Source organism: Ixodes scapularis, unplaced genomic scaffold (assembly GCF_016920785.2).
Source record: "Ixodes scapularis isolate PalLabHiFi unplaced genomic scaffold, ASM1692078v2 PGA_scaffold5__190_contigs__length_132052651, whole genome shotgun sequence".
Taxonomy (NCBI): domain Eukaryota; kingdom Metazoa; phylum Arthropoda; class Arachnida; order Ixodida; family Ixodidae; genus Ixodes; species Ixodes scapularis.
Genome location: NW_024609880.1, coordinates 18,338,028 through 18,354,250, shown reverse-complemented (window position 1 = coordinate 18,354,250; position 16,223 = coordinate 18,338,028). Strand labels below are relative to the sequence as shown.

The following is a 16,223-nucleotide window of genomic DNA, read 5'->3' as shown; positions in this document are numbered from 1 at the left end:
ACCGGACGAGCGCCAAAGTAACAACTGTGGTTTTATTTTTAAAAAAAAAAGAACATCTCATGCAAAAAGTTTACAAAAAGTAAAATAAAATGTTAAAGATGACGTCAGTGTTCAGATTTCAATGAAATCAGTTTGTTTATAGAACCATTCTTTAAACATTTGTTTACACATGTGAACACAGACGTCACCTCGGGCAGGTTATTTAGCTTCTCTGTTGGCTTTTTGCTTAAGCCGTTTTTCAATACAAATTCAGCCATTTGTTCAGGACTCGTCCTGTGATCTTCTTTTTGTCTTTATCCTTCGATGCGCTGTATTTACCTTGATGATCCATGACCCTACTTGGCTGCATCTCCACTTTACTGTCGATGCCATTTACTATCCCAATAAATTGAAAAATTGTAATATTGCTTGTTATAGCATAATTGTGCAACAGATGTGCTGTGCTTATCTTCATGATTAGGTATGGACAAAGCACCAGGATGAGCTGTTGGAGCAGCTAAAAGACAGTCCTGTCGACTTGAGCGGAGATGGAAGATGCGACTCCCCAGGCTTTTCCGCAAAGTACCTGACTTACTCCGTTTATGCTCCTCAAATCAACAAGATCTTGCACTGTGAACAAGTTCAGGTTGGTGAGGTAAGAGATAATGATGATTGTGATGTCATAGAAGTCAATGTTAATACTTGTGGCATGCAATATGACCGAAACATGTTATTTCAAATATAGTTTATGCCAGGAGTTACAACCCCTGTTTCCCCTGTCAGAATTATAAGGCGCTAAGCATATGTAGCTAACAGCCAAGGAACCCACTCCACAGTCTCAGAAGTGATAGAATAAAGTGATGCAAAAGCCTGCGAACTTGGTAAATAGTGCCCTAACTAGGGAGCACTTCATGGCTCTGTATTTACGTATGGTTCAGGTCTACTGAAATAACTGCTAGATTGGAAGAAAAGCTATACTTGGAGGCTGGAACAACCAAGAAAATGTAAAGACTGAGTGTACAGGCAAGCTGGTGGTAGCTAATCATGTAGCAACACCTGATACTATATGCTACAGAAAAGGAAAAACTTTTAGCCGAAGTAACAAACACAGGTTTGTCACTTCGACTAAAAGTTTTTCCTTTTCTGCACTACAGTCTCATATTTTAAACGGCATGACAAGAAAACGTGGAAGTTTGTGGAACCATTAAGTTTTTGGGTATCTAGTTTGAGAAGACATGATTCAGGGTAGAATTCGGGCATTTGTGTACCTTATGCAGTGTGAGGAAGTACGGGCCAGTGTCCAGATGGAGAAGCAGGGACTTATTCGCTGTCTGGAATTCCTGAAGACCAAGGACATCAAGGTGCGCTCTTTGACAACTGACCGACACCGCTCAATAGCGAAGCACATGAGGGAGGTGGAGCCTGAAGTTCTTCACTACTTTGATGTGTGGCACGTATCGAAAAGTAAGTTTAATATTAATTTTCTTCTTAGCATAATCAAAAGGAAACCCCGAAAGCACCTTATCTGACGGAAAGTCGGAATCAGCGATGACTAGGAGTTTGTTGTCACTGCAGCTTGTTTGGACATGCCAGCCGACGGTGGTTGATAAAGAAAGAACGGGCACATTTGGGAATACTGCCTGCTTACTGAGCGATTGAAACACTTGTTTCAAATACGACAAGAAGCTGCATGAGCAAAAGTTGTACGAGTTTTATATCCCCAAGCGTGGTTGCTGGCTACAAGTCCCATTGAACCATAGGGTCGCACTTCGATGTAGTCTTGGTTGTGCTCACGTTTTTGCTATTGTTTGAAGGGGATCAGTTGGCCTCCATCAATAAGCACCATTTTGTAGTGAACAGTGATGTGATTGCTGCGCTATTTGGGCCAAACTGCGCCAAAGTGCGTAACCTGCTACATCTTGCTGCATTTTACCAAAATGTAAGGAATTCGTGCCAACGTTGCGCCCAAACTTGACTTCAAAAAGTAATGCTGAAAATATAATATCTGAGGCCTTGCAAATTGGCCCATTGCTGCTATAAGAATGTGAGTTTTTAGAACTTTAGATTATCGCGTGAAAAACACACTATTTGATCTGATTTTGCATCAAGCCCTCGCAGTACTGAAGTTCCTCAATAATTCTTATGTTTGTGTTCTGTTCTGGCAGGTTAGTTAGCTTCGTTGAGTGCATTCTCACCAAAAATTGGTGTACTGCTGTGAAGCGGCAACCACGGAGTTGACATCGTTATTTTGCGTGTGTTGCTTTGCTGCAGCGCACCTTTCTGCTAAGGGCAAAGCATTCCTCCAAAGCGAGACGTGAACGTTTTTTTAATAAAACTGCGACTTCTATATATGATCGACTGACCGTGATATCCTGGCGGTACCTTTCTTCCAATTCTAGACTTGTCAAGTATAGCTCTCTATTGCAGAAAAATTTTATATGGACTCTTCTTTAGGTGTATTTTATGCCAACTTTTTGGTTTAGTCATAAGTTTTGCATAGGAATGAGCAAGTTATAACTAAATTAGCAGGAGTAATGAATGAAAGCTTGGGAAGAACCACAACGAGTTAGGCAGAACTGTTTTATGGAGGTGTATGAATTGTTTACAAGCGAATTGTTATGAAGTTCTAGATATAATAAACGAAAAGTAGCACAAGAGCATGGTACAAAGAAGACAGGGACTTTTGTTTTTTGTTTGCTATGTTTAATTAATCAGCCCATTAAATAATTTTAGTTCTAGATATAAAATAAATTGTAATTTCACAATCAAATTAGATTTCTTTTTCTTTTCTGAATTAAAAATTTTAGTTTTATCACAACCTCTAGAACTTCTAACATTATTTCACTTGGATTCCGTACCTAAAATAACCATTCACCGCAGTTTGTGCTGTCCGTCATCAGTCACCTTGTTACTGCGTCTGGTGCTTCTATACGCAACTAAGCAGCTAGTTTTGTGTTTGAGGAAATCATCCTGCTGTGCAATCAATGATAACAAAAGGTTGCACATTAGTGAGAAGGCAAAGTAGACACTGCCTAGTTGGATATGTCAACACATGAATCTTAGTAATATTTGCAGCGTTATAAATGAAAATGAAGTGTGCAATCATGCACTAAAAGTTCTTTTTGCTGCTCCAAAACGACCTAGACCTATCACATCATTGAGTTGTGTATTTCACTCCAGGTATAAAGAAGGCTATCACAGCGGCAAGCAAGGCCCCCGGGTTCAGCGCACTTCATGACTGGGTCCAGGCAGCTGCAAATCATATGCATTGGTGCGCCGCAGCAAGCAGGGGCAATGGGGACCTGCTCGTGGAAGCGTGGGCAAGCATAGCACGCCACGTCGCTGATATCCACAATGGCCATGGCGGTCTGTACACTACGTGCCTCCACGGACCCCTGGATAACGTAGAGTGGCTTCCTCCAGGTGAGAAAAAAGAAAGAAAGAAAAGAAAAAAAAAGGGATACTACAACGAAATTTCGGCACAGCAGTATCATATCGAACATACCAATATCTTGTTGAAAAAGTCTCGAAAAGGAATTTTAAGACGAATTAAACGATTCGCAAAGAGCACCTGGTGGATGTCGCTAACGCCTCGCTTGTAATGCCCGTCTAGGAACCTTGACAGCTATAGTCGGTTACAAGTTAAGAAGGTAGTAGAAGCCCCTCCCCACTAAGCGTGATGCGCCCGCTTTAGACGCCTCAGCAGTCGAGAAAATAGTTCGCTGAAAACACCCCTTCTGCTTCAATGGATGGATATTGACTACAGACAGACCTTGTAGCAGGCAGCAGCTTGCGCCACCTAGCCGAGGCAAATTACTCGCTCCAGAAGGTTGACGTAAAAAGACGGCTTCAGTGCAACGAAAATTGTAACTTTTATAAGTAATGCATATATGGTTGTTGGTTTTAGCTTGATAACCTTCCTACTCGAATTAGGTACATTCCGTGTATTTGCTGCGTTTGTTAAAAAAATCCTGCGTTTCGGGTTTTGGAAGTTTCTGCGATTCGCGTTTTGACAATGCCGAAGTCATCCTTTTCCGTTATGAATCCCAACGTGGAGACAGCGGAATGCCATTCCTCCGATTCTTCTTCTTCAAGAGAGTCTGGTGCAGCCTCGCCGCCTACGCCAAGGTGCCTCTACAAGAAGCATAAGAGCAGCGTTGTCCTCAACCGAGTTGCACGGCAGCTGATAATGAACGCATACGTTCAGGTGCAACACGAACCGCCCGTCAAGTCCGGCCAGCCCGGCCTCACTGTGAAGGAGTTCTGCATCAGAGTCAGCAAACTGCTTGGCGTTGGTGTATGCACCATCCTTGAGATTAGGAAGCAGACGAAAGAAACCGAGGGACAAGTTGTGACACCTTCTCAGAAGCGCCCAGCAAGTGAAGGCAAGAGGCGGCGCAAAGTCAGGTACGGCGAGTTCACGTTGTGCGTGCTGAGATCGTGCGTCCACCGTTTCTTTCGACGAAACGAGGTCCCCACGGTCAAGAAGATAACGGCCGAATTCTGCGCGAGCACTGAACTTCCCTCGTTGAAGGCTTGGACTGTGCGTCGCCTTCTCCACGACATCGGATTCGAGCATGACAAGAGGGAACAAAACTCCCGGTTGATTGAACGAGAGGACATAGTTGCCTGGCAGCAGAAGTACCTGCATGAGATCGCACGTCACCGACAAGATGGTCGGAAGATCTTGTACTTGGACGAGACGTGGGTGACGGTAGGGCACACTGTCTCAAGGGTGTGGGTAGACACGACAGTGGCCTCGTCTCATGACGCCTTCACGCGTGGTCTCTCGACTGGCCTCAAGCAGCCATCGGGGAAGGGCCAGCGTCTTATTGTCACCCACATCGGCAGCGATGAAGGCTTCGTTGACGGCTGCCTGGACGTGTTCCGTGGACAAAAGACCGGTGATTACCACGAGGAAATGGATGGCGCCCGCTTCGAGAAGTGGTTCGACGGTGTCCTCGACAAACTGCCGACAGGAAGCGTTATCGTCATGGACAACGCTTCTTGCCATTCACGGCGGTTGGAAGCAGTGCCGACGACGAGTTCCCGGAAGGATGACATCCGACAGTGGCTCACGTCTAAGAAAATTTCATGGGACCCCAAGATGGTGAAGAAGCAGCTGCTTGACATTGTGGCCTTGGTGAAGCCACACCACCTAAAGTATCGTAGGGACACTGCTGCCGAGACAGCTGGCTGCACTGTGGTCAGGCTGCCACCGTATCACTGCGAGTTCAACCCCATTGAACTGATATGGGCGCAGATCAAGAACGGCGCTGCTGCTTGAAACACGACGTTCAAGATTGTCAATGTGGGGAGACTCCTCAACAAAGAAGTTGACAAGGTCACCACTGACAACTGGATTAATGCTGTCAGGCACGTTATTGACATTGAAGCAACATTCCGACGAGGCTGTGCCACAAGTGCCCACATCCAGCCCATCGTCATCCAGCTCAATGGAGAGGACATCCCGTCCGAGTGACCTGTCTGGTGTCGAGCCCCTTGACGAAGCTTAAGGCCACCATTATGGATAAAGCGTGGAACATCTCAGAACACATAACAGTCCTTTTAAGGACCACTCATTTGCTTTGAGATCGGATTGTTGTTCTCGATCACCACTAACCTCCCGTGTCTCATGTTGTCATGCTTCTCTGCTCGTTGCCATATAGCATTACGATATGCAGCCACCAGACAAACTTTTTATTTTTGTTGCGATAATGTCTAAGCTGGTCAATACATTGCACTGTGCCATGAATCACCAGTATAGATTTCAACTTAACGAAAACAAAAGTTTGCAGCCCATCTACGGCAAAGACATCAGATGCCATATTGACCCTTCCTGCTGTCTAAACATCTTTGCCACGCAGCAAATGGAATTTTGATTGCAAATAAGCTCTTTTTTGTCTAAGAAAAACGACACAACATATCACTGCCAGTGCTCTGCTTTAAAGCATAAATGGGACGTCTGTGGCCATTTACATGACTGAGGCTTCTGGGAATAACAAAGCCGTGTGTTAGCACAGCGGAGAGCGAAATCGCAGTACCAGTACTCTGTTTCAAAGTCTAAAGGGAACGCCTATGGTCATTCACATGACCAAGGCCCCTCTGAAAACAACAATAATGTGTGTCAGGACTGCGGGCAGCTAACTCTTAATGCAAATGACCTTTTTCGAAGCATAAACTGCACGTCGGTGGCCATTCACGTGACCGAGGCCACTCTGAGAATAACAATAACGTGCATCAGCGCTGCGGGCAACTAACTCTAACTGCCAATGACCTGTTTCGAAACATAAACTGGACGTCAGTGGCCATCCACACGACCGAGGCCACTTTGAGAATAACAATAATGTGCATCAGCGCTGCGGGCAGCCAACTCTAACTGCCAGTGACCCGTTTCGAAGCATAAACTGGACGTCAGTGGCCATCCACACGACCGAGGCCACTCTGAGAATAACAATAACGTGCATCAGCGCTGCGGGGAGCTACCTCTAACTGCTAATGATCTCGTTTCGAAACAAACAGGACGTCTGTGGCCATTCACACGACTGAGGCCACCCTGGGAATAACAATACCTTGTGTTAGCACAGTGGAGAGCAAAATGCCAGTGCTAGTGCTCCGTTTCGAAGCATAATAGACGCGTCGAAAGTTCCCTTGAACTTTCGACGCCATTGTACTTGCTTGAAAAATATCGTAAAAACAGCACTAATCCAGAGATAAACATACATCAGAAATGTAATTAGGCGGTTTGAGCTGTTGCTTGATTCAAACATTGTTGATTTTATTGTTATAAAGACAAATCATTCTGCCACTTGCATTCGGACCAAGATCAGGACATCACGAGTATTCGGTATGTTTTCAATTCTTGATTTAAACAAATATTTCGCATATAACAAAGCCACAATTCATGAAGCGGGAAGCTGCCCTTACAATCAATTTTCATTGACATACTTTTCATCTTTTACAAATTATCAAACCAATGCTGCGATCCAATATTGTGGACACATTTAACTTCTAAAGTAAATTGGAAAAATTGGTGCGTGTTTACCGGTAATACCTCAGGCCGCGATGCGACGCGAGTGGAGGTACACACGTCAAGTACCCGGGTTTCGAAGCATAAACATACGACTGTCACCGCCTCGAGAGCAAGCAGAATGTTCGGAAGCATTTGAGAGAACCGAATCTGCTTCCCTCAAATTCTCTGGTATTTGCTCCAAAAGAAGACATCAGCTTCTTAACGTCCAAAACAATATCAATTAAATGTTTGTAACATACGCATCACTGGCTTTATCATTTGTGTGCCACCTGTATGTAACAGCTCATTATTGCGAACGAGGGTGCACCCGCGGGTACTATCGCAGTCATAGATTACCGTGCAGCTGATTGCAATGCGGAAACTTGAAAAGGATGCCACGTTTCACAGATGAATGCATACTGCTTCGAAGGCGTCATTTCAGTACACAGAGCATTTATTAACGCCAGCAAAGATACGGTCGAAATTGGGTAAAGACACCTACTGTGTTTGCGGTTCACTTATGCCCCTCCGCACAGCCCACTGTACTTATAAAGAAGAGTTTGGTGACCGCTGCATTTTAACGTCGCTCCACGGAAACCACTGCGAAGAAAAGCCGATGCCTTCACGATGTTGAGGCGCAACCTGAGGCAGAGAAGCAGACGGCGTTCGACGTATGTACGATGCTAGGCCTTACTCTTGCATCGAAATTTTCTATGGCAATGCTATCGCTGGATTCTCAAGCTGTCGCGCAGAACCTATTGCGAATAAAAGTGGACGCGGTTACGACTTAGCGACGTATGCTCGGGTAAGTGAAAAACCGCATTAAAAAACAGAATAATTGCTGCAAGATACTCGAGTCGTAGAAAATCTGCCCAGCAGCCATGTTGAAAATATTCATTTGCCAGAACAAGATTGGTTCGGGCAGGTCGTGACGTCACGGAAACAACGGGGCGCAATTGGTGGCGGAGGAATACAAGATTCCCTTTGAGGGGCATTTGCTGCTACCTTCTTGACTTGTAACCGACTATAGTGATGGTGAGTGTCTTGCCTCCGGCCACGACGAGAGAAAGGGGGAAGGAGGAACTCCTCTCTTCCCGAGAATGTCTTTTGTGCGTCGCACAAGTTGCTATTGTCCCCCTACAAGATTATAGAAGATTAACCCGTCACTCAAAATTCGTACAAAAGCAGCCCTTTGGTGGCTGGAACGACTAGGCCATCCTCTCGACGACAGCCTCGCCGTAGCTTTGCTCGTCCCGAGACGACCTAAGTCATGATTGCGTTGGATGTCACGTGGTCTCCACTGGGCTTTCTCGGAGCGCTTGCCAGAGTGGGCCGTTTATAAGAAAAAAATACAGCCACCAGGCTCAAAATACAAACGTGCGATTGTCATTTACGAATATTGTGGATCATATTCAACCTGTTTTTGAACACGACGGGCACATTTCAAATTTCGTTAAAGTATCCCTTTAAGGTATATGCTGGCATGCGTTATTGTGGTACACCAGAGCACTTCAAAAAAGCAATGTGACAATCTTTGTTCATATGACATATCTAAATTTCCTAAATCTTACTTTAAACGGACAGTTTCAGACAGCTGTCTCGGCAGTACAAGCACTGTGAGCAGCCATACCTCTTTTTCTACCTATAGTAGGCTGCAGGTCAAGACGGTAGGGCGAGGAAAGGTAAGGCTGGAAAGGACAAAGCAAACAGAAGGCTGGAGAGGAGAGATAGAAACCTCTGTCAAGCATTCTGTCTGCTTCCCCCTCCCCAGTCTCCCTTTCCATCACTCTATCTTCTTAAACTGTAACTTACTTTGGTGGTGAAAGTGCTTGTGAGATGCAGACACCTTCAGTGGTGCAACTTTTTTTGTAGTTGAAGTATATCATGGGCAGATCTCATTTGGACTTTACCCTCTTTTTAGGGATGCCTGCTCACGACAAGTTTGCCGCCATCGTGGCCTCGAAACGCCTCTTGAAGGACTTGCGCCAGTTGTCGCCCGACACCCAGACATTTTCTCTGGAGTCATTTCACAACGTCTTGAATGGGTTCGCTCCTAAGTCGACAGCATTCTCATCAGAGGGCATGCTTGCCAGGTTGGTATATATATATATATATATTACATACACACACATATACACAAACATACGTGACATGGCCAAAGTTTTAGATCAACATAATGTATCTTACAATACTAAAGTCTGATGGTGAATTCCGCTCGCAGATCTCGAGCGCTCCAAAAGCGCTCCCATTTGGAGCGCGCATATTCCGCTCGCAGATCTGGCTCAGGTTGGTCATCTTCCACTCGTAGATTCTGGCAGCGCCCGCTCCACGGAGCGCCCCAAACTCCGCCGAACTTGCTCTGCGGGATTTCACAGATCTCTCCGGAAGTTGATAGAGCGGCCCACGTGATTTCCGTCTAAATCGGCGGTGCGCACGCGCGGCAAGGTTGGAGAGATTGGCGGGCCGGTAGGGCCACGGCCGGGTGGCCGGGTCGTGGAGTTGGTTCTGTTCGGGTGCGTGGGTTGTTTACTCTGGATTGTGACGGCTCGAACGCTTCTACCTCGCATAGATCAGGGATAAAAAGCCGGGAATGTGGAGTGTGGCAAATCGTAAGCGCTGACATCTGTGATGGTGAAAGAAAGAACGAGAAAAAGAATGACAGAAAAGCCGGAGGCAGACGCAAGGTTAGGCCTATTCATTCTGCAGCCAGTGATTGTTTACCTTTTTACACTGCATTCCGTCGGCGTTTTCTCGTGAAATAAAGCAAGAAGTAGTTAGGCAACGACCGCGCAAGTGATGGTTTGTTACCTCTGGGTTTATTAAAGTCGTACTACAAATCTGAACTCCACTGCTGGCAATCGCTGTCAGTGCCCCGCCGCTTCGAGGCGGCCGAAAGGTATGCGACGGTGCCGAACGCGGACGTCTTCGTTATTTGTGACATGGGTGCCGTGGTACGTATAATTTCGCCCGGCCTGTGTTGCGTGTTACTTCTGCAGCTAAGCAGTGACAGTCGTCACTGGTCGTCGGAAAGATCAGCCGGCTGAGGTGTTGGTGGGCTGGTCAAGTTCGAGCAGCGGCCATTTTGTACGGCGGAGGGAGAAGGGGTGGGGAGGGGTGTGGGGGAGGTCGCTCCAAAAATGCAAGTTTATCTTCCCTTCGTCGATTCGGAGCGGGTCCCACGGAGCGGAATTTTGCCTCCCTCACGGATTTTTGAAAGCGCTCCAGATCTACGAGTGGAATTCACCATGACATTTTTGTCTGCGTATCCAGGGTAATGTGAATATGTGACCCAGCTATACACTAACTCAAGGCTGCTATATCACGCCGTAATTGACAGAACAGTGACTTACATGATGTGATCATAAGTATCCAATGATGTTGCAATCAAGGTGAAAGCACATCAGTCCCTCTTGATGCGGCAGTGATTGAAGTAAAGCATAAGCTCGTGCTGCAAAACTCGGGAGCCGTGGGTTCAATCCTCATCCCAGCACATTTCAATCTGAATGAGCGTCGTACCAGCATGCGGTCCTGTGTCACTACTGAGCCCAGATTAGCGGTCTTTAATGTGCACATACTACACTGGCTAAATTTCTCATCTACAGCAAGTAAGAATGTTTATAAAACCTCTTGCAGACTAACTGACCGCTGTATAAGCACCAAACAACAAATTTGACAGCTGACTCTTGATGCTTCGGAAAGAAATCTCTATTTGCCCCCACAAGGAACTCGACCCCCTGACATCCAGCTCAGAGACTCTTTTTGTGGGTTTAGGGATAAGGCTTTCAAAGTCCCAACAACTGAAGCAGCCTGCAGATCAAAAAATTGCTCAGCCAATTTGGGATTACCCAACGGGCAGTCCTTTCAATTGGCCATTTGTATAGGCTTCTCCCTCCGTGAAAGCTGGACAGCACTTTTAAATGAGAAAAGAAGGCACACAGAGCAATACTTTCTAGGTTTTTGAATGCTGAGGCTGCATCTAAAAATCATAAAGAGACTATCCCAGAAATCTTTTTATTGCATACGTTGGTTGCTTTAGTGTTGGGAAAAAAGAAGGACGGGAGGGGGAAGCGGCACAATAAACTCAAAGCCATGCCAAACAAATGGAATGCTGTGGTTTGTCGTAATACCTGGCCTTTGCACACCATTTAGGACCCGCCTGGCAGCACTGCACTTTAATGAGAATGCGGAACGTCAACAAGCGATGACGAAAGATGGAGAACATCAGTGGAAAGTGAAGTCACCGAAGGCAAGGAAGGGGCACCATGTCGTGTGTCCAGTGAAGACAGAGATAACATATGGTAACTATGCACATATATTACATCACCCTTTCAGGCAATGTTGGTGATGTGATTGGCTTCAGTCATTTTGGAGCACCTTTCGGAGCATCCAAAAGTGAATTTCGGAGCTGCAAAAATAATTTTTGGAGCGTATAGGCACACACCTCATTTGCATTCCTACCACTGCATATCTGAAGATTCTTGCGTTGACCTGTCTAACTAGAAGACGCTGTCTATTTTGTCTTCCGACCTCCGTGCAAATTTTTATTGACATCAATTGTATGGCAGGTTTGATTCGCTCTAAAAACAAAACTAGATGTCTACTTCAAAATAGAAACACCAGGCACAACATCATGCTGACTGATGAAGGACAGTCTAAACTGCCGTGAATGGTTCTTTAGGTACACAGTCAAAGGTAAACCAACGTGATATTAGAACAGAATAATATTAGGTACCTGCGACAAGGCAAGACGCAAAATTGCGATGCCTGCTTCGCGGTTTTTGCTTCACTGCAGTGCACCAAAGCATGGCACAACAGAGCTAACCTGCCTGAACAGATCACGAACATGAGAAATTTGCGAGACTTACGAGTATTGTCAGTGTTTGACACAGATATCAAATCGAGTGGTGTTATTCGAGGCCATAATCAAAGTTCATTTGGCGCTGCCTAATTAGCCCCATCGGGTTGCAACGTCTAAAGTGAAACAAAGTATAGTTAAATATTTACGAAACTCTTGCATGCTAAATAAACTTTGAACAGGCCAAGAATCTGGAGAGAGCGATACCATCGGGGCAGCGGACTGAAACAGCTAGTGGTCATTGCAATGGCTCTAGCTGGCCGGCAGACAGCACAGTGCGTTAGTCATTAGTCGCCATAGTATGCAAGCTATGGAAAGCCAGTTTTCGCATTGTGCACTATGGGTGCTCGCGCTAGTGCTGACTGCACTGCAGCTCCCAACCCCCCTCAACGAACAGTTGCGTTTTTTATGGCCCTTCCACATCAAATCGTGCGGCAGATAAATCACAAAACTTTCTAATGAGGGTCTAAAAGCATGTGTTTGGAGACGCAGATAGCCATTTTTATTTTTTTACTAGACTCCGACGGTTCACCAGTTCACTCTTTTATGCTTTCTAAAGTAAAACCTGGTCTGTCTCTTGATGACTTCTGGTCTCATTTCTTTCAGGCTATGTCCAGGAGCTGATGGCTGTGGCTGTTGAAATGTGCGGCTCTTCAACCTTTCTGAAGAAGTTTCAGGCCGCAAGAACACCTCCAAAGCCAAATATGAGCGACCAATCGGAACGGCCATCAAAAAAAGAGTTAATTGACTCCAGAGTCAGCCGCTTTGCCAAGGCGAAGCCGCAGATTGTGTAACTTATCATTACGATCTGAACTTTATTCTTTATTTATTCAGGTAGCTCCTGCAGCGCCGTTGAGGCATTATTGCAGGGGGCGAACAACATAGAACAAAACATTTCTGCATTTGCGGCACAAACAGTTTCAACACTTAAATTGTTCCAATCCCTAATGGTCCTAACAAAGAAAGAATTTTTGCACAGTTCCGTCCTGGTGGAATATTCGCGTATTTTGTGGATATGATCTTTACGTTGGGAAATATAGTAAGGGGGTAGAAGGTAATGAAAACCGTTAATACCAGTGTGTTTATTATAAATGCTATATAGAAATTTTAAGCGCAAATTTTTCCGCCTGAATGTCAGCAAATCCCAGCCTAATGTACTCTTCATGTCCGTGACGCTCGAAAAGCGGTCGTACAGCCCCAGGACGAAGCGTGCCGCACGATTTTGGATCCTCTCTAAAGCGTCTATGTGATTTTGCTGAGCAGGATCCCACACAGTGCAAGCATAATCTGTAAGAGGTCGAACGTAGGTAAGGTATGCAAGTTCTTTTATTTTTTGTGTAGACCTTTTTAGATTACGCTGGATAAAACCGAGTGCCCGTCCCGCCCTCATGACGACGTCATCAATTTGCGCATTCCACTTGCAGTCTGCTAATAAGGTCACCCCCAGGTACTTTACTTTACCGTCACTTTTTAGTGGTTCATTATTTAAATAATACTGAGTGTGAAGTTGTTTTTTTTTGCGGGTGAAGGTGACATGTACACATTTGCTGACGTTTAACTGCAATTTTGATAGACTGCACCAGAGTTCAATTTGATCCAAATCAGCCTGCAGTTGTGTGGAATCCTCATCGTTTTTTATACATCTATATACAACACAATCGTCAGCAAACAATCTTAGCTGAGAGGTCACGCCAACGTGAATATCATTTATAAATATTAAGAACAGCAAAGGTCCAAGTACCGACCCCTGTGGCACGCCAGAGGTAACTTCAACAAAATCTGATGTTTCACCATCTAGAACCGTACATTGCCGACGCGAACACAAATATGCCTGTATCCAATTATGTACCGAAGTATCTAGATTCAAAAGTGCCAATTTTTGGATTAAGAGGGAATGCGATACTGTATCAAACGCTTTTCTAAAATCGAGAAACACACAATCAATTTGCTCACCCCTATCAATGGTATAACAAGATCATGATAAAATTCAGTGAGTTGTGTAGTACAAGAATAACCCAGTATACCAATATCATGTGGCTCTCTTCAGCTGTCTTCTACTTAAAACATTTTTTAAATTTATTTATAATATACCGCAGGCCAGTGATGGGCCCAAGCAGGAATGGATGCTGTTTTTCTTCACACGGTACTTAGAATTTATACATAAAACGAAAAGGAGGGGCGATTGAAAACACATAAACTACATAAAACACAGAGTACACTTTAATAAGCTGTTCAATTGATCATAGAACATTCTCCAAAGTAAAAACATGGGGAGGCAAGGAGATCCGATCTGTTACACTTCTGGGGAAAAAAGAGTATTTAAAAGCATTTGTGCGAACGAATATGGGAGTTATTTTTTGTGTGTGGTCATGTCTTGTCTGTTTAGTAGATGGCTGAACGTAGGATGATGACTCGAGGCGAAGTTTGTGATACCAAAACTGAAAATTGAATTTTAATCTAGCTACCTTCTTGCGATCTTCTAGAGCAGTGGTTCTCAAATGGGGGTCCGCGAAGCCCGGCCTCATCAGTCAAGCCCAACAATAAAAGTTGTCTTTTCTCAGATTGAGAAGAAATGTTTCAGTTTTCGGGCAAACTTTTACGCGTGTTTGTCAATAAGAGAGGTCTGCTTAACACTAGCCTTTAGTTATATCCATTTATTTAATCAGTATTATATTTAACCCAAGCTTTTCCTCACTCATCATCATGAACGGGGTCCTCCGTCCTTTCCGCCGATCCAAAAGGGGTCTGCAAAACATTGATCGTTGAGAACCACTGTTCTAGAGGAATGATATTGGTTCTAATTAATTTGGTAGTAGAGTCATGCCGGCGATAACAATTATATGTAAAACGAACTGCTAGTCTCTGGACCTGCTCAAGCCTGTTAATATATTTTTTCGTAAAGGATCCCATCTAATGCAAGCGTACTCCGACCGAGACCTTATTAGTGTGCTATAAGCTAGAAGTTTGACAGGACAAGTTTGTTCTGTTTGAATAAAATACCGGAATGAGAAACCCTATCAAATGCTTTGCTCAAGTCGAGAAAAATTACGTCGACTCGGCCGGGTTTGTCGACTATTGAAGCGAAAGAATTAGTAGAAATAAGTTTTGTGGTAGTGGAAGGGCCTCTCCAGAAGCCATGCTGAAAGGCGAGATGATGTCATGCTTACCTAAGAATTCAGTCATGTAATTAGAAATTATATGTTCTAAGAGCTTACATTATGTGCTGGTAAGTTTTATGGGATGGTGATTAGTTAACAGTGAACAATGTCCCCTTTTAAAGGCAGGTACAACATGTGCAATATGCCAACCTAAGGAAACAACACATGAAAACAAGGAATGAAAAATGACAACAAGGAACGTAGCAAGTGATTCAGCGTGACGACGAAGGAAGGCGTGGCGAATATTATCAGGATCACACAATGATTTCGGCTTCAAATTTTACGAACTCTTGACTAATCTGGTTGAATTATCGAAAGAAGTCTGTCGCGGGCCAAGATGTGAAAACAGATTAAAATCAGTGGCCATTTTCTGCTTGTGACTCATGGTTTCTTCAATTCTAATGGAATCCACGGTTTTCTGTTCATTTGTAGTGAGAATGTGCCAAAATTTTGTTGCATGTTAGAATAGGAAAACTCTCTACCTGCACGAATTTTTGTCATAAGTGTTTGCTTTAAATTTCGAGTAGTGGAACTGTTGGACCAAAGCTTTCCATTGTTTTATTTTTTGTACCAGATGAATTGGGTCTCGGGTGATCCAAAGGTTCTTAACGGTGTACGTTCAAGACAAAAACGGTGCAGTGTCGCTTTCAAGCCTTTCTTTTTGCGTCTAAACATATTTCTGGCCTCGTCATTTGCTAAGATTGCTCCGCGGACCACAGCAATTGGCTGTTCAAGCGCCCCGCAAGAAAGTTGACGGACAAGCAGTTCTGAAAGTATGTTACGAATAAATCTGTGGTGTTATTATGGCAGGTTCATTAGGCACGGCAAAAAGATACAAGTGAGCTGGTAAGAGTAAAATGATTGAAAAAATCCCCCAAACCAGGTTAGGCGTTTACTGAGCCTCCAAAAATCTTGTGTACTGCTCGGACACGAATTCTCCAATCCGTGCCACAACACACGCAGGTAGAACTCGCCTGTTATGCCAGCCCAGCCTCTGCCACAACCACCTGGCGAACTGCCGGTAGGCAACAAAACATAGCCGACTGCAAAGAACAAATATAATACATTTAGTCGGCGAAGCACCGCTTGCATTTCGCACGAAATGAATCAACAATGTTGGTGCCGGGCCGTCGCACTGCTGCAGCACAGCCGAATCAAAGTTTGAGAGCTTACGTACTTGCTCGCTCCACGGTTCATTTGGAACCCTTGCTCTTGCAGC

General features: G+C 44.7%; 1 protein-coding gene across 2 annotated transcripts; it reads left to right on the top strand.

Moving 5' to 3' along the window:
* Window positions 1–464: 464 nt before the first annotated feature.
* On the top strand, window positions 465–15,377 carry LOC115331482. 2 transcript variants are annotated; one of them, XM_040220876.3, is made up of 7 exons: window positions 465–634; window positions 1,257–1,443; window positions 3,160–3,402; window positions 8,913–9,084; window positions 11,141–11,289; window positions 12,453–12,636; window positions 15,127–15,377. In XM_040220876.3, the coding sequence occupies exons 2-7, from the start codon at window positions 1,284–1,286 to the stop codon at window positions 15,191–15,193; spliced, it is 975 nt and encodes a 324-aa protein (XP_040076810.3). In that variant the 5' UTR covers window positions 465–634; window positions 1,257–1,283; the 3' UTR covers window positions 15,194–15,377. The 2 variants fall into 2 exon arrangements, with proteins under 2 accessions (XP_040076810.3, XP_040360678.2); XM_040504744.2 differs by lacking the exon at window positions 15,127–15,377 and having other exon boundaries at window positions 12,453–12,640.
* Window positions 15,378–16,223: the final 846 nt, after the last annotated feature.